Source organism: Pinus tabuliformis, chromosome 6, assembly GCF_031772625.1.
Source record: "Pinus tabuliformis cultivar Carrire ecotype Pingquan chromosome 6, CPIR1, whole genome shotgun sequence".
Taxonomy (NCBI): Eukaryota; Viridiplantae; Streptophyta; class Pinopsida; order Pinales; family Pinaceae; genus Pinus; species Pinus tabuliformis.
Window position 1 is genome coordinate 2103489077 of NC_142292.1, and position 18652 is coordinate 2103507728.

Sequence of the window (18652 nt, forward strand, 5' to 3'; positions counted from 1 at the left end):
ACATCGGCAACAGATTGGGGGTTTTCATCAAAGCTGCTGAGGAAACCAAAACTCGAAGATACACCTCATACACCAGGATCTACGTCCAAATTCATCTGACCAAAGCTCTTGCAGACTCGGTAAGTCTCTTTCATGATGATTTTGAATGGATTCAACCATTAAACTACGAGCATATTCCTTTTCGCTGTCGAAAATGCCATGAACATGGCCATCTCTTCTAGGACTGTCCTCTGAATACTCGGCCCAAAACCTTTGCTAATGAAACTACCAAAGACTCTGAAGGATTCATTAAAGTCCCTAATCGCCGGCGGCATGCAAAGAAAAATCCCGCAGCCCCAGAAAGCCCCAAAAAGCCTGAATCCCAGAATAGATTTATAATTCTCGCCTCTCAAGATCCCTCCGAGAATCAAAGATTAGATCCTCAGGTGATCCCTTCCCCACCCTCATCCTCCTAGATTATCAAATCTTCTCGGCCATCCTCAGCCTCCGCTCCCTCCAGCCTTCTAATATCCTCTGTTGCGGAGAAACTTGTTCCAGATACTGGCTCAAATCCCTCTACCTCGGAGAAAACTGTTCCAGAGACCGGCCAGCAGTCCTCTTCAATGGAGCTAGATGCTACTCTAGCTCTTAGTTTGCATGAAAATGCATCCATGGAAGATCAGAATATTCCCACAATAATGGATGAGGATCCAGAGAATGTTAGTCTGGAAGGTCTGGATATCCTCAAATTGGAAACAACATGCAAGCAGAAAGAATACAATTCAATACCCCCATGGCAAATCGACAGGCTGGAAGGAGTTCTCACCAAAGTTCAGCACAATAAATGTCTAGGTATACAAGCAGGAAGCCCCTGGGATGGAAAAAAAATTCTAAAAGAAACGAAGAAAAGAGGGCGTAAAACAGATTTGCAAAGGACCATTATCGTAGGAGAAATACTAATGGAATCCGGGCGATTCCCTAAGTTGACAAAGTTCTACAAACCCCAACCCCACGGTTCCTCATGAAGCTCATCTCTTGGAATGTGAGAGGGCTCAATAGCCCCTCAAAACACAAAATGTTAAAAAACTTGATCCAGCAAGAAAAACCATCATTAGTTTTTCTTCAAGAAACGAAAAGTAATAACAATGCTATAGAAAGAATCATTAACAAGGTCTGGTCAGGCAGTTGCTCAGTTTCAATAGACGCCTCCGGAGCCTCCGAAGGGCTTGCAATTATGTGGAACCCGCAGGTTCTCACTCTTCAAGACTTTCATGCTACCCACTTCCTCATCCAAGCGTCCTTCCATCTCATTGGGACAAACATTCACGGGCATCTCTCAAATGTATATTTTCCGCAAAATTTACAGCAGAAACTGGAACTTTTGGATACTCTCACCATTCTCAATTCTAACAGGCAGTTCCCCCTCTGGATTGGTGGCGGTGACTTCAACATCATAACGACGTTGGAGGAGAAACACGGCGGCAGATCAAGGTTAGAAGGTGACAGTAGCGGCTTCAAAGAATTTATTCAAAGCAATCAATTAATGGATATTCAGACTTCCAATGGTGTATATACCTGGACCAATAAGTGGAGGGGTACTCAGCATATTGCTTCCAGGCTAGACCGGTTCCTCATCTCAGACAATGCCATACACCTGGGAGGGGACTTTCATGCTTCCATATTTCCCCAAGGTGGATCAGATCACTGGCCCATTATGTTACAATGGTCATGGCCGGGTACAAGGTGCAACAGACCTTTTCGATTTGAAGCCTTCTGGTTCTCAAATCCTAACTTCAAAGCAGTGGTCAGTGAGGCCTGGAAATCCTTTACCCCACCTGAAGGAGCCAAAATGTTCCAATTCTAAAAGAAACTAAAAAACCTAAAAGAAGTTCTCAAAGTTTGGAACCGTACTCAGTTTGGCAACATTTTTGAGAATCGGAAAAAGTTGGAACAACAAATGTGCTCACTTCAACAGACTATCATCTTGGAGGGCAGGATAGAAGAGCAGGCGCAACAGGAGCAAACCCTTTGGACTAAAATTGAGGCACGCAGGCAGCAAGAAGAAATCTTGTGGCGACAAAAGTCTAGAATCCGGTGGCTCAAGGAAGGGGAGAAGAATACAAAATTCTTCCATAGATCCACCATTCAAAGAAGAATGCACAACAATATCGCATTCATCAACAATCGTCAAGGGGAAAGACTAGAAGTGCATGAATACATGGAAAAGGAATTCAAAGAGTACTTTCAGGAAACTCTGAGGGAGCCTCCAGGAAGCAGAGATCAAGCCATTAGAACCATCACGCAGCATATTCCTAAAATCATAACGGAGGATCACAACAATAAACTGCTCCAATCTATTTCACTGCAGGAAGTAGAAGATGCGATGGCCCAACTCAAGGATGGCAAGGCACCTGGTCCTGATGGTTTCACCGCCAATTTCTTTCACGAGTTTTGGGAGCTCATCAAGACAGAGGTATGGGAATTAGTGGAGGAATCAAGATCTATGCACTGGATTCTCCCCTCCCTAAATGCCACTTTCATAGCGCTAGTACCTAAAGGGGATGAACCAAACATGCCCGAGAAATACAGGCCGATTTCTTTATGCAACGTCATCTACAAGCTCATCTCCAAAGTATTGGCGAATAGGCTTAAACCTCTCCTCCCTCTTCTCATCTCGTCGGAGCAGACTGGATACGTAGAAGGACGTCAGATAATGGATGGCATTATTCTTTCAAATGAAGTAATCCACTCTCTGAAGCTTCTGAAAAAGCCAGGTATGATTCTAAAGCTTGATCTCTCTAAAGCTTTTGACAAACTTAGCCGGAACTATATTCATCAGATGTTATTGGCTTTTGGCTTCAATGCCACTTGGACAAGATGGATCATGAATCTCATCTCCTCTCCCTATTTTTTGGTCCTGCTCAATGGCTCTTCGCCCTTCCCCCTCTTTGCCCTTCCGCCCCTCACGTGGTATTCGTCAAGGGGATCCCCTATCCCCCTTCCTTTTTGTCCTCATGGCAGAAGGGCTCAGTCGTCTGCTTCACTCTGTCATATCCTCTCAAGCTCTAAAGGGAATTTCTCTCCATGGTCTTCATCCCTTATCCCACCAACAGTTTGTAGATGATACGATGCTTTTTGGCCACCCCTCATCTCAAGAGGCAAAAGCCTTCAGAGATCTGCTCTCTCTCTTCTCTGAAGCCTCTGGTACCTCTATCAATGCCTCCAAATCCCAACTCTTCTTTTTTAACACCCTAGCCACCACTGAAAGGAACATCGCTCGTATTCTGGGATTCTCTACAGCAGCGCTACCCTCGAAATACCTAGGGGCTCCTCTGGTGGACTCAGCCATAAAACACGCCTCCTGGAGGACTCTTCTTGACAAATTGGATTCAAGGCTCTCATCCTGGACATTCTGCTCTCTCAACATGGCCGACAGACTCATTTTTATCAAATTTGTTCTCCAGGCCATGCCTCTGTATCTTTTTTCTATTTTGGCAGCGCCAAAATGGGTCCTTAAAGCAATCCGCAATCTTCAGAGAAACTTTCTGTGGGGATCTTCTGGTCTCAATAGGTAATGGGCTCTTGTTAATTGGAAGGAGGTCTGCCAGCTAAAATCAGAGGTGGGCTCGGATTAAGGGATCCTCTCTAAAGCAACAACACAATGGGCGCCCGTATTTGGTGGAATTGGATCTCCAAACCACAAATACCCTAGGCGTTGTTAGCACTCAAATCTACCTTAGGCTGAAATAAGGTAAAACTCAAGGTTACATCAAACCACGCTCAGCCTCGTAGCTAGCCCTACGAGGATAGGAGAGGGCTCTCTCCGGGTCTATCTCGGAAAAATGTTTTCAAAGGGGCTGAGATGACTCAAAATTAATACTGATTTTAGGCTAGTAAAGAGATAGGAAAGTTTGATTTAGATTTTTGAGTTTTTTGTTGGAGAAACGGGAAAACCAATTTTGGGTCTGGGGATAAGGCCAGATCTTTGCAGAATTCGAGTTGGGGCGAGGTAGGCAGTAGTCTTGATGCCTTTGATCAGGTGTATGGATGGATCATAATGACAAGGAGCTGAAGAGGGCAAAGGAGAACATGGATCCTCTCCAAACTGGCGAAAACATGTAGAAATAAACAAATTTAAAGGAAGAGCACTGTGAACAATGAATTCAACCTCATTTACTCATTCATTTAGTTTCAGAAGCATAAGAAGGGAATGGCATACATTTAAACATGAATAAACTTACAATAAAATGAGAGATAACACCATCAAGAACTGAAAGCCACAAGAATCCCAACAGGTGCTGCAAAACCTCTGATCTTTCCTTAGCCAAAATATGAAAAATATGTACAATAGTGTGCCAAAATCTTCCCAAGATTCCAACCCCTGCTACTGACTGAAAATTTACATCATATAGACCAAGCTAACCCATTCCCTAATCTCTAGGGGTCAAGCTCCTCCTTCTAGGAGCAGTTTGAACCAATTCTAAACAAGGAACTGAAATCTAGGTAGTCAAACAACTAACCCCTATATGCTAGGAAACTGATTCATTACATTAGAATATTAAAGGTAAATAAGTGCCAAGTTACCTCATAAACATCAAATTACATCAATCTAGGTCAAAAATCACATCAAGAAGTGAAACTGGTGAAAACTGGCCGAATTCCTGAGCTGGAGGATGAAAATTTGACCAAAAACCTCTATGCATAGCGCCCTGATCTCTATGCGTAGCGCACCTTTCAGCATGTTTTTGGGGCACTTCTTGACATCGAAATCAAGCTCACAATAGCTGGTTGGAAATCCCTGGATGTCTTCTATCCATCCCAAGTGGAATTTCCCAATTTGGAGCTCATTTTCCCCCTCAAAATGGCATTCTCCCAAAAGTACTTCCTGTTGTTGCAAAAGGTGGTAGCAAGGTGGTTTTCATGGTGTTTTTGGGCCTTTTGATCATCCAGAACTTGATGAAATGCTTCGGAAATAACTGAGCATGAATAAATTACCATGAAAAACCCAAAAATATAAATTTTTCCTCCAGAAAGTGTCCCAATCATAAGCGAGCGCGTCGACGCGCTACTCATATAGCTGAAAAATCTGTTTTGGGACCAAAAAATTTCAAAATGACAAAAATTTCTCCGAATTTGCTCAAATTCGGAGCGAAGACCCTCCATCATGTATCATGCCCAGCCAGCGAAGCCTCGGCCAAAATCCAGAATGGATCAGGTGTTTCACGGCGCTTCAGTGTCCTCCTGGTGTATGCAGTTCAGTGGTGCAATCTCTGTCTTGGTTGTATGATGTGTTGTTGTCTGCCTCCATGATGTTGCAAAATATATGTTGGATTAAATGAGATGAAGAATGAGGATTTGGTGCTTTTTTTTCAAACACCAAATGTGGGAGGAACTGTGGGAAATAGGGCCGTGTGAATAGTGGACTGCAAGAGAGTAGGGTTTGTGTTTTTCAACATTCATACTCTTACAACCGATCTTCAAACAACTCCAAACACTGACCAAAGATAATAGAAAGATGATTTAAACTTACAGGAGGCAAAGGAGACTGAGAGAATTTGAATTTTGAAGACTAGTGGCAAAAAATTTTGTGTTCTAGCCCAATGCGTAGCGCTCCTTATATGCGTAGCGCTCCTTATATGCGTAGCGCTCCTTATATGTGTAGCGCCATTTTGCAAGAGGCATTTGGAGGCCTTCCCGGTGTCCAAATCAGGCGCAGGAAAGCTTTTTGGAAAGGTATTTGAGTTTAATTTCCAAATCAATTGAAATTTTTCAATTTGGAGTTCATTTGCCTTGTAAAAAATCAAATCTCCCAAGACTGGTCAAAATGTTCCAAATGAGGTTGCCTCAAGGCAGAGTGTTGTTGCAGTCAAGTTTTGAATGCCTTCCTCAACTCCAAATTGAGCTCATGATAGCTCATTGGAAATATTTTTTTGTCTAGTTATCCTTTGACTCATCAATAAAGTTATTTTTCCAACCAAGATAGGAGAAAAATTGATTTTCCCAAGGTCACTTCAGAGGTGAATCAATTCTCCCGAGGCGATTGTATTTTTGACATTTCTCCAAAACCATTATACCTGTGTAAAAAGTGAAGGAGATTTTTCTTCCTTGGCATGTTTTGAACAAAAACCTCTCTCATTTTTCCAAAATTCATCTTTTATTGCTCTGAAACATCATTTGAGTGAAACCTATCCCGATGTGTGAAACAAGGGATTTTGTCGAAATGAAGAGAAATGAAGGGGATAAGGGGCTTCTAAATTCTTGGGGAAATTTTTGGAAGTAGGGAGGGATGTTAAGAAGTAGGGGAAAGTGGAATCTTAGAGATCGAGTGAGGGGAAGGGGTCCAAAAGGGAAAAACACAGGCCTAGCCTAGAAAATTGCCAAGTTGTGGCAAGAAACTAGGGTTTGTGGAAAAATGAGGAATTTGGGGAATCTCAGTGATGGGAAGTGTTTAATAAGGTACATTAATGATAGGGGAAGGTGTATGAACATCAGGATACAAATTTTGCCGATGATTTGACCATCCAAGAGAAATTACCTCCAAAACCCTAGGAGAGGGAAATGGACCTTACCAAGGCACAACTGAAGCATGAACAAGGTGTAACATGACCCAATGGAACCTGATATGATGATAACAACCATATGAATGATGATAGACTCAGCTGAATAGTGACATAGACTGACATTTGGGCAACTTTGAAAAGAGTGAAAGAAAACCCTAGACCTAATGCCTGGTGACCAAATTTTGCTTGAAAACTCTTTGAAATGACAAAATTGACCTTGACACCTTAAAATCACTTTGTAAGAGCATATTTGATCACTGGAGGAAGGCTACAAAGGCTGAAACTAACATTGGCTCCAATGGGGATGGTAGCTCCTTGGAGGTGCCAAGAACGATAGATCTTTGGGAGAGCAGACCAGTGCCTTCATCCATTGGGCAATGGAGTCAAAAACTCAAGCTGAAATGCATGACTGAAAACTGATGACTTGACAACACAAATTGACTCTCACTCAACTAAAAACTGACTCGATACTTAAACACAACCGACAAACTGGAAATGATGCTCAAAGGGGAGCTTATTCATCACAACCTACTCTAACAGTTTCATTCATCACCTGATCAAGTGAAATGAAACAACCAGTGCAACCAAGTAAGTATTCCATCTGCTGTTCGAATTTTCCGCAAGTGCTCACTTATGAACAACAAGAGAGAACTATTGAAAGGCAACTCCCATGATAACTTAGAAACAGATCCGTTGAATGATATGAATTCTCTATCCGCCTCCAAAAACACTGCATAAGGATCTTGAAATTCAAGCACACTGGAACTTAGCTCATCCAATGGATTACTTCTCTTTTCCTCATACCATGAATGCAAACTTTGATCTGAGCCTTGTGATGAGACCTCTGCTGAAAATGACAAAGAAACCGGCTGCCGGATCAAGTTTGTATCAATGCACGTTTCAAGCTCACATAGAGTCAATGGAGAGAGACTTTGACTGCAAACCTCATCCAAAACATCAGCTATTGGATCATGAAAACCTTGAAAAGACTGCTGCAAACCATTTTCTATTGGTTCCAATGTGATTACATGATTGCCTACATGTTGCTCATTCTTTACTGAAGATTTACTTTGCAATTTTCCCTTCAAAAGCTGAAATGATTCAAAACAGAAAGGTAGGGAACCTTCTTGTATCATTTGATCATATGTGTCAGTTTCCATGCCTTCATCTGCAACTTGACAATCAAAGGCATTCGAGGGCTGCAATTCTGGATATGACAAGTCTTGAACAAGGTTTTCATTGCTCTCGAGATGGTCCAAATCAAAACTTGTTGACAACTGATTTCTGATTGCATGGAAGTTGTCTCTGATGAACTGACATGAATCAAAACAAAAAGGCAAAGATCCTTCACTTACTTCAAAATTTGCTGCACTTTCCTCGTCAATGTCATAGTTGATATGCATCGATTGATCACTGTATTCGAGCTGCTGTAAGTGAACTTCTTCCGCCCACAAACTAGCTGTTGATTTGTCTGTAAGATTAGCTTCTGTTTGGAGAACATAATCATCATCATACTGATCAAACTGAGGCAAATCATCGGTATAAAACATATCATCAAGCATGCAGGTCATATCAACAGTTCTTTCTTCGCCAAGGTGATCTACAAAACAATCATTATCAGATCTATGACAACTAGGATAAGAAACAAAATGTTTTGGATCAGCAACTTGTTCTTCTTCAATCAGCGAGCCATGAGCTTGAACATCATAATCATTCCTTGCGTTGATCTTGTCCATCATCTTTTCCACTGCACTTACCAAAATGTCAAGTTTCACCTCTAGAGATGTTGATTCGGCCGGATCTATGTTTTTCATCTCTTCTTCTTTCAACCTTGCCCGTCGGATCAGCAGATGCGTCTCTACATTTACTGCACTATTTTGCATCTCGTAAAGTGTTGCAATATCCCTTTCTCTCAGCTGAAACTCCATCTCCGGATCAAAAGCACCCGGATAGTGCAAGAGAGCAGATCTAGGAGTAGGCCTTATCTCAACTAGAATTGAATAATAAACTTGATTAAATCTAGCCGAAAACTGTTGTACTGTCTCCCCTGGTAGTCTTTTCAGCTGGTTATACTCTTCTACAATCAAGAAAAGGTTCTGCCCGATCATCCACCTGTCGAGAAAAACTTTGACGAACTGCCAGAAATCTGAGATGCTCGTATCAGGCAGGGCTTTGAACCAATTCTTCACTTTATCTTGCAAAGAAAGAGCAAAAAGCCTTATACTAACATCTTCGTTATCAACTTCAAAAAGGTCTAGAAAAGACTCAAAATTCTGCACATGTTGCTCAACGTTGACATTCTTACTTTCACCATCAAACCTCGGCAAGTATAGATCATAGTTTTTGGAGAAAGCATGGAGAACAGAAGGTGAAACAAGAGGTTTATACCGATCTAGAATTTTACAAGGTGTAGGGGTATGTACAACAGGTATAGAATCAGTCTTGGTCTCTTGAGGTTCATCAGTTTTAAGACAGTCATCACAAGATTTAGAAGAAAGGTCTTGATCAAGCTCAAAGGTATGCAAATCTTTTGTATTTACCATCTTCAAAGGGAAGGGATCAAATGCAGGCCTGGGATCTTTTCTCAAATACAATATACTTTGCAAAGCCTTCTTGACATTCTTGGGAAAAGAGAAGAAATAATTTATGACAAAGATTAAAATGTCTTGGATGAAATTCCAACTTGAATACCTGATTTGTCCATGTTGTCCTTTCATGTTTTTGCTGGTCGGGATCATCCTCCAGTGGAGTCTTTGGATCTGATCTCGAAAATGATTTAGAGTTGCCAGGTGAATGATTTTAGCCTTGCCAGTGTCTGATCATTGTCCACCATCAACAATCAGATCTGAACTTGATACATGTACTGGGGTAATTAACAAGTTAAATGTCACGTTTACAAGCTAGACCAGAGATTGATTGAAGCAACGTTTATCTACTTCTGCTAATCCAAAGCAAAAGCGTTTCGAAGGCTACCTGGCATAACTTCAGGCTCCGTCTGTAGCTATAAAACAAATGACATCAACAAGCAAACCATTTTCTTCCCCAGTATGGTCGCCACTATGTTAGCGCTCAAATCTACCTTAGGCTGAAATAAGGTAAAACTCAAGGCTACATCAAACCACGCTGAGCCTTGTAGCTAGCCCTACGAGGACAGGAGAGGGCTCTCTCAGGGTCTATCTCGGCAAAAGGTTTTCAAGGGGGCTGAGATGACTCAAAATTAATACTGATTTTAGGCTAGTAAAGAGATAGGAAAGTTTGATTTAGATTTTTGAGTTTTTTGTTGGAGAAACGGGAAAACCAATTTTGGGTCCGGGGATAAGGCCAGATCTTTGCAGAATTCGAGTTGGGGCGAGGTAGGCAGTAGTCTTGATGCCTTTGATCAGTTGTATGGATGGATCAGAATGACAAGGAGCTGAAGAGGGCAAAGGAGAACATGGATCCTCTCCAAACTGGTTAAAACATGTAAAACTAAACAAATTTAAAGGAAGAGCACTGTGAACAATGAATTCAACCTCATTTACTCATTCATTTAGTTTCAGAAGCATAAGAAGGGAATGGCATACATTTAAACATGAATAAACTTACAATAAACTGAGAGATAACACCATCAAGAACTGAAAGCCACAAGAATCCCAACAGGTGCTGCAAAACCTCTGATCTTTCCTTAGCCAAAATATGAAAAATATGTACAATAGTGTGCCAAAATCTTCCCAAGAGTCCAACCCCTGCTACTGACTGAAAATTTACATCATATAGACCAAGCTAACCCATTCCCTAACCTCTAGGGGTCGATCTCCTCCTTCTAGGAGTAGTTTGAACCAATTTTAAACAAGGAACTGAAATCTAGGTAGTCAAACAACTAACCCCTATATGCTAGGAAACTGATTCATTACATTAAATTTTTGCTATTTTGTGAATGAATCATCTAGAATAAGGTAAATAAGTGCCAAGTTACCTCATACACATCAAATTACATCAATCTGGGTAAAAAATCACATCAAGAAGTGAAACTGGTGAAAACTGGCCGAATTCCTGAGCTGGAGGATGAAAATTTGACCAAAAACCTCTATGCGTAGCGCCCTGATCTCTATGCGTAGCGCACCTTTCAGCCTATTTTTGGGGCACTTATTGACATCAAAATCAAGCTCACAATAGCTGTTTGGAAATCCCTGGATGTCTGCTATCCAGCCCAAGTAGAATTTCCCAATTTGGAGCTCATTTGCCCCCTCAAAATTGCATTCTCCCAGAAGTACTTCCTGCTGTTGCAAAAGGTGGCAGCAAGGTGGTTTTCATGGTGTTTTTGGGCCTTTTGATCATCCAGAACTTGATGAAATGCTTCAGAAATAACTGAGCATGCATAACTTACCATGAAAAACCTAAAAATATAAATTTTTCCTCCAGCAAGTGTCCCAATCATAAGCGAGCGCGTCAACGCGCTACTCGTATAGCTGAAAAATCTGTTTTGGGACCAAAAAATTTCAAAATGACAAAAATTTCTCCGAATTTGCTCAAATTCGGAGCGAAGACCCTCCATCATGTATCATCCCCAGCCAACGAAGCCTCGGCCAAAATCCGGAATGGATCAGGTGTTTCATGGCGCTTCAGTGTCCTCCTGGTGTATGCAGTTCAATGGTGCAATCTCTATCTTGGTTGTATGATGTGTTGTTGTCCGCCTCCATGATGTTGCAAAATCTATGTTGGCTTAAATGAGATGAAGAATGAGGATTTGGTGCTTTTTTTTCAAACGTAAAATGTGGAAGGAACTATGGGAAATAGGGTCGTGTGAATAGTGGACTGCAAGAGAGTAGGGTTTGTGTTTTTCAACATTCATACTCTTACAACCGATCTTCAAACAACTCCAAACACTGACCAAAGATAATAGCAAGATGATTTAAACTTACAGGAGGCAAAGGAGACTGAGAGAATTTGAATTTTGAAGAGCAGTGGAAAAAAAATTTGTGTTCTGGCCCAATGTGTAGCGCTCCTTATATGCGTAGTGCCAATGTTATTTTACAAAGGCAGGGGAAGCTATATGCGTAGCGCTCCTTATATGTGTAGCACCATTTTGAAGGAGGCTTTTGGAGGCCTTCCCAATGACTAAATCGGGCGTAGGATAGCTCGTTGGAAAGGTATTTGAGTCTAATTTCCAAAACAATTGGAATTTTGTAATTTGGAGTTCATTTTCCTTGTCAAAAATCAAATCTCCCAAGACTGGTCAAAATGTGCCAAATGAGGCTGCCTCAAGGCAGAGTGCTGTTGCAGTTAACTTTTGAATGCCTTCCTCAACTCCAAATTGAGCTCATGATAGCTCATTGGAAATATATTTTTGTATAGTTATCCTTTGACTCATAAATAAAGTTATTTGGCCAACCAAGCTAGGAGAAAATTGATTTTCCCAAGGTCACTTTAGAGGTGCATCAATTCTCCTGAGGCGATTGTATTTTTGACATTTCTCCAAAACCATTATACCTGTGTAAAAAGTGAAGGATTTTTTTCTTCATTGAAATGTTTTGAACAAAAACCTCTCTCAGTCTTCCAAAATTCATCTTTTATTGGTCTGAAACATCATTTGAGTGAAACCTATCCCGATGTGTGAAACAAGGGATTTTGTCGAAATGAAGCAAAATGAAGGGGATAAGGGGCTTCTAAATTCTTGGGGAAATTTTTGGAAGTAGGGAGGGATGTTAGGAAGTAGGGGAAAGTGGAATGTTAGAGATCGAGTGAGGGGAAGGGGTCCAAAAGGGCAAAACACAGGCCTATCCTAGAAAATTGCCAAGTTGTGGCAAGAAACTAGGGTTTGTGGAAAAATGAGGAATTTGGGGAATCTCAGTGATGGGAAGTGTTTAATAAGGTACATTAATGATAGGGGAAGGTGTATGAACATCAGGATACAAATTTTGCCGATGATTTGACCATCTAAGAGAAATTACCTCCAAAACCCTAGGAGAGGGAAATGGACCTTACTAAGGCACAACTGAGGCATGAAAAAGCTGTAACATGACCCAATAGAACCTGATATGATGATAAAAACCATATGAATGATGATAGACTCAGCTGAATAGTGACATAGACTGACATTTGGGCAACTTTGAAAAGAGTGAAAGCAAACCCTAGACCTAATGCCTGGTGACCAAATTTTGCTTGAAGACTCTTTGAAATGACAAAATTGACCTTGAAACCTTAAAATCACTTTGTAAGAGCATATTTGATCACTGGAGGAAGGCTACAAAGGCTGACACTAACAGGAACAGCTGTGGCAAGCAAAATATGCACCAGGAAGTCAAGGGAACGACCTCATAAGAATTAGCACTACAACACCAGGCTCTTTAATTTGGAATGTTACCAAGATCCATAGCGCCTTCATTCAAGAGCATAGCTTCTGGGAAATTCATTCAGGCACCACAGCTAGGTTCTGGGAGGACTCTTGGCAACAGCTCCCAAAACTAGCCTCTCTCTTCCACAAGCCAATCTGGCAGGTTTCTATGCAGCAAGCAAATCTCACCCATGTTCATCAATTTTGGCAGCAGCAAACTCCCCAAGACTTTCATCTATGGAAACCTGCTAGCACCTGGCAGGCCAATTGGCAAGGGGAAACCTTCACTGAGATCGATCAGGAGTTAAACCACAGAAGAATCAAATGCTCAGATCAGCAGGACAAACTGCGATGGGGACATACGCCAAGGGGAATGTTTACCACCAAGGAATCTTACCAGCTTCGCTACTCAGCCATTCAGACAGACAAGGATCAGCTCTGGGAACGGGTCTGGCAACCAGGAATATGGCCTAAGGTCTCCACCTTTCTTTGGCTCTTAAGCAAGAGGTGTATCCTCACTTGGGACAATTTGCAAAAAAGGGGATTCATTGGCCCATCGAGATGTCCCAACTGCAATCTCAACTCTGAATCCATCACGCATCTCATGGAGACTTGTCCTCTAGCTACTCAGTTATGGGAGAAAACTGATCAATGCAATCGAAGATCGGGAGAACGGATGGGAGATATAACAGATACCATTAGAAAATGGCCAAAGCACCCTTTTCAAAGCCCTCTTCTAAACTCTCTGTGGACTCCAATCCCAGGTTTTCTCTACTGGATTCTTTGGAAGGAAAGGAACAACAGAATTTTTAACAATATCAGTAGGCCAATTGATACTCTGTGGCTTCTTCTGAAGCAAAATCTCCAAGAAACTCTAGCTATCAGACACTGGCAAGACACGGATCTGCCAGAATCACCTCAGGAATGCCTCATCATGAACGCCTGGAATTTGGACCTGTCCTTTTTGGCCCATGTCAAAGCTCGTCCTCCAATTAGTTCTGCCTCTCCTTTCACTTGGTCTCCTCCTGCATCTAGCTCATACAAATTGAATTTTGATGGGGCAGCCAAGGGAAATCCTTGGTCGACGGGCTTTGGGGGGGTCTTCAGGAACGATGAGGGCGCAACATTGCATGTATACTATGGAACCATTGGCAAAGATACCAACAACGCTGCTGAATTGGAAGGAATTGCAGATCAAAAAAACTTCTTCCCATTAGAGGTCGAGGGAGACTCCCTTATCCTAATAACAACAGCCACCAGGATTCAAGCAGGTACCTCGGTAGCCAATATAGCTTCTAGTTGGAGGCTGCTCAGTAGATTGGAACTTTTGAAGGATCGGCTACGGAACCTCCAAAGCATCACCTTCAAGCATGTAAGACGCAGTGCCAACAAAGTAGTAGATAGACTGGCCAATCAAGGGGTTAACCAGCAGATCCCTTATTTCTCAGGACCTCTCGGCAACTCAGATGATGAACAACTCAAACATGAATGCACTTCTCTGGTGCAACAAGACTACTCGCTCCCGGATGCGGGTGATTGATAGTTATAAGGGTACGATGGAGGCGCGCAAGATGGGCAAGTGGCAGCCCATCTGCGTCAGGGGTATGAGTCATGGCCTGGATAACTGGCCTCGCACAAATACATTAATGGCAGCATTAACTCTGCCTTCCCTGCTTCTGGTTATAGGCACGATGGCGCTCTGTTTCATTCTCATTGTTGTTGTTCTATTGTTTGCATTCGGCTCCATCAAGGTTGCAGTCCTGGGCGACTCTCCGAGCGACAGTTCGCCTACCTGCTTCCTATCGGCACTGGTGCATGCTGAGAATTCTTCCTTGTTGGTCTTGCTCTGTAGGGCTATATACGCCTTTACCTTCTCTGGCCTCCCTTTAGCTCCAGTTCCTAACGCTTACTGCTTTTCTCAGGCTCAGTCTCCGGCTCTCTCGGTGCATTCGCCCCTCAGTCGTTTATCCGCCTTCCCTCCTCCGTTTAACAGTTCCCATCCCATAAAAATGTCGAAAGAAAGGCTGAGAACGATCAGCAGGCGCGACGGTTCACGTGGTTAAGCTATCGCCCAGCACTCCTCCTCCACACTAGACCCCTCTGAAGATGCGTCGGTCTATCCAGCCACTAGAAGTGGCAGAGGCCAGAGTCGAGGTCATGATAGAGGCGATGCTTTTATGCATCACGTGCATCCCACTGCCCACTACCGCATTCCTTGTTCACTGGAAAATTCCTCCTTCATCGTATCTGTGACTATCGAAAGGTGTGAGCACAACTCGGATCCGGAAGCAGCACAACAGAGGGCTACGGAGGAACAGAGGTTGGCAAGTCAAATTTCCACCCCGCGCCAAGGTACCGAAAGCATGCCTACCATGCACTCTAAGGCCAATGTCAACCCAAGCACGAAAGGAGAGCCTTCAAGCTCGGCGGTCCACTCTTCTGACTCCATGGACTCCAGTCATTTTGGGTGCCGAGTTTTAGAGGAACAGCCGTCCACCTCAGATGAATATTGAGCCAGTCAGCGCCTCTGGTTCTATGGTTTTGCCTTCGAAGACAAATCTCACCTCCTTTTCGATTCATAGTGTTCATGCCTGTCTTAGGCTTTTGTTTATGATACAGGTCGGGGTTTATTCATGTTTATGTTTATGTAAAAATCGGTCCTTGAAACAGCAGTGTTCACTCAATCCGGTATCGCTGTTTGGGTCAGTTTTTTGAGTCTGTCTGGTATGTTCAATGTTCCTTGAAATTATTCTCTCTGATGTAAGTCATTTTGACAGTTCTACAGTCAGGATGTCAAGTTTTTCTGCTAAATTCCAACCTCATGGCATGAATTCTTGAGGCCAGCCTCGCTGTAACTTTTTTGTGTGAATATAGGAGTAGACTAATTGAGAAAAAAAAACATATGAAAATTCCAACTAAGTCAGGGAATTTCATGTACCACCCGACAATATATTGGGGTTGAACCAAATATTTCTTTCAGCCTAATTACCCTCGTGCCATATTCTAAGCATGAATGTGGGATCACATGGGATAAACCAAAACCACCTCAACCCTCAACCACAGTGATTCACCTAAACCGGTCCAGAAATCACCAAAACCATACAAGCATGGTGTTGGGTGTGGAGCCTAATTATCTTCTTGATTCAATGGTATTTGGTTTAGATGAATGTGGCTAAACCACCTAAAACCTCAACCACAGTCCAAGGGGACCAGGGGACAGAGGGTCCTCGATGGGGATTTGGGGGCAACATCCGCGAAGCTAAAAATAGATGAAAAATTGCCTTGTAAAATATTGTAATTTTATAGTCAATCTAGGTCGTTCATTAGGCGGATGATTTGCCTGTAGAAGTTATGTTGATTTAGGGTTTTTTCCCTAGAAGGCAACCCTCGATTTATATGAGGGAATTGTATTGTGGTTGTGTATTATTATTCTGAGTGAGAAAGAGAGAGGAGGTTGTGTGAGAGCAAAGAGGAAATTACAACATATCTGTTGTAGGTTGTATCTCTTCATTTTTGTCGGATAATATAAAAGCAAGGATTGGTGTGGAAGCCGGAAAGACTAAGCAGTCCAAGAGACCTTGGGATCTGAATCCCAAGAGTCACCTATTGTACTATAAATGTGTATCTTACGTTAATAAAAAAAATGAATTCACTGATTTATCTTTCATATCTTTTTTGTTGTCCATGTGTGTTTAACATGGTATCAGAGCCAAGTTCGTTCATAATATGCTCAATCTTTTGTGAGCCACTTGTTTTTGTGTGGCCTGTGTAAACCTACGCATCCCTGTGTCTCTAGCTATTTGTATTCATTCGACAACTTAGAATTGGACGGTGGATAGCTGTTTTCTGATTTTGAGATGGACAGTTTGGAAGGGTATTTTTTATTGTAACAGTTGTAGAATCTGGGTTGCTTTCTGCATTTGGGCAGCGACTAAGGCGTAGAGGTTAATGTTCTTTCCAGCTTCTAAGAAACGCTCTTTCTTCAGTGTTAGTCTTTCAATCTTCTGTTGGCCTGGTGTTTTCCTTAAAAAAGGCTGAAAAATTTCTCAACTCTTTGCGCATGTCTCGCATCTACCATTATGTGATCTTCTGCGACCTGAGATAACGCCAGATTCTCTGACATGTTGTCATTCCCTGCCAAGCTTGTCTGAGCCTCCTTGAATAACGCGTTGATATGGTCTGATTACTTAGTTATTTTAAGAGGATGTTTATTCTTGGGCTCAAGCCTGCACTTATTACATCTGAACGTTGGGAGACGGATGGGTAGAAGAGACCGAGTAGCATATTGAATCTGAACATTAGTCAGCGCCATTCTGGCTGCCATTCTGCTGAGCATAGTAAGGCATCCCATATGTAACGCCTAGTCTCTCGAATGGACAAGTTTTGAAAGAGATTCTGGCATACCAGATACCGACATACCATTTATCTGCGCCACTGGGCTTGAAGAAACCCAGCTCGAATGTGCCGTTCTTCGAGACAATTGTCTGGTTTCCGTTAAGCACAGACCCTGGAGTTATTGTATCATCAGCTGCCACTATAACGGCCGAAAAGAAAACAAGAAACCACCGAGCACTCGTAGCCACCACCTGGGCTATTGGGTTTGTTATAACACATCCCGGATGAATTAACACTAGCCTTTTTTTTTTCTCAAGGTCGTGACTTATTTATTGAATAGTGAGTGTGTGGTGCACTGAACCGTCGTTCACATGATGCATTGAATCGATATATTGTAATTATCTTTGCACGTTGTGATAGATTTTGCTGAAAGTATTTCCTTCATCTTGGCATACCTCTGCCGTCGAACCCCTTGCTCTACACTTCGCACATTGGCCACTGTTTCTACCGTTTCCGCTGTTTCATCGCTCTCTGTCGTGTTTACTTCCGCTTGCAGCTGGGGCTTTTTTATTTCTGAACAAGCCATCGAAGCACCAACGCTCTTCTCTTGTGAGATTCCGTCGCCACATCTGGTCGAAGGAGTTCATGGGCAGCATGTGGCGATGACATCTCATTGTTGCTCATAACAGATGGTACAGAGATTTTCCTCAGGTATTTCTACGCTCACCCGGTCAGCTCCCGAAGAATTAGTATGTGACTCATCATAGGGGCAAACATTTCCAACAGTGGGTGCTGATCCACAGTAAGCGGCAGCGCCAGTTTGTGAACTCGTGGGCGCAACTTCTGAATAAAATTTGTCTCTTCGCTTGGATTTCCTTTGACAGGAGTAGATTGACAATAGCACTAAACCCAATGCACCATATGTGAGTATGTATGTTGCCCAACGGGTGTTGTATGAGACGGTCATGTACCAAACATCCACACCTTCCTGTGGCATATCTGGCGTTGTCAGAAGGGCAACTTCCGACCCTTTGAGTGATAAGCCAATTGTACATGGTTTTGCATCCAAGGGGCACCAAAAAAAAGCAGCCTCGCTAGTTTCATAAACCTTGGCCTTGATTTCTATCTTCAGAAGGAAATTCCGCATCAACTCCTTGGCCGCCATTAGCACTGCACTAAATAATCAACCGGCCGCTGCTACTGGGGTTTGGCCGCGTTAAAATTCAATCTCTTCTCCGTCATATTGTGCTTCACCAGAGCCAAAGGTGTAAGCATGCATTCGTTTGCTTCTTTGAGTACACTACTTACAGTTGATTATATCTGACATGTCTCACGAGTGATTATTGGCATCATTGGAGAGGGTGCTTGTGGTTAGCTGCTCCTATCAAGAAGTCTAGTTTGTAGTTCTGTCTCAGAACCAATCCTTGATGTTGATTGAATTTGGGAAGACACAAGCGTCCGACCT

The 18652-nt window shown here is 42.5% G+C and overlaps 1 protein-coding gene across 1 annotated transcript; it reads right to left on the reverse strand.

The window, feature by feature from the left end:
* Positions 1-17857: 17857 nt before the first annotated feature.
* On the reverse strand, positions 17858-18352 carry LOC149267656 (uncharacterized). The gene has a single exon (XM_089413054.1). It carries the CDS (start codon positions 18350-18352, stop codon positions 17858-17860), a length of 495 nt encoding a protein of 164 aa, XP_089269180.1.
* Positions 18353-18652: the final 300 nt, after the last annotated feature.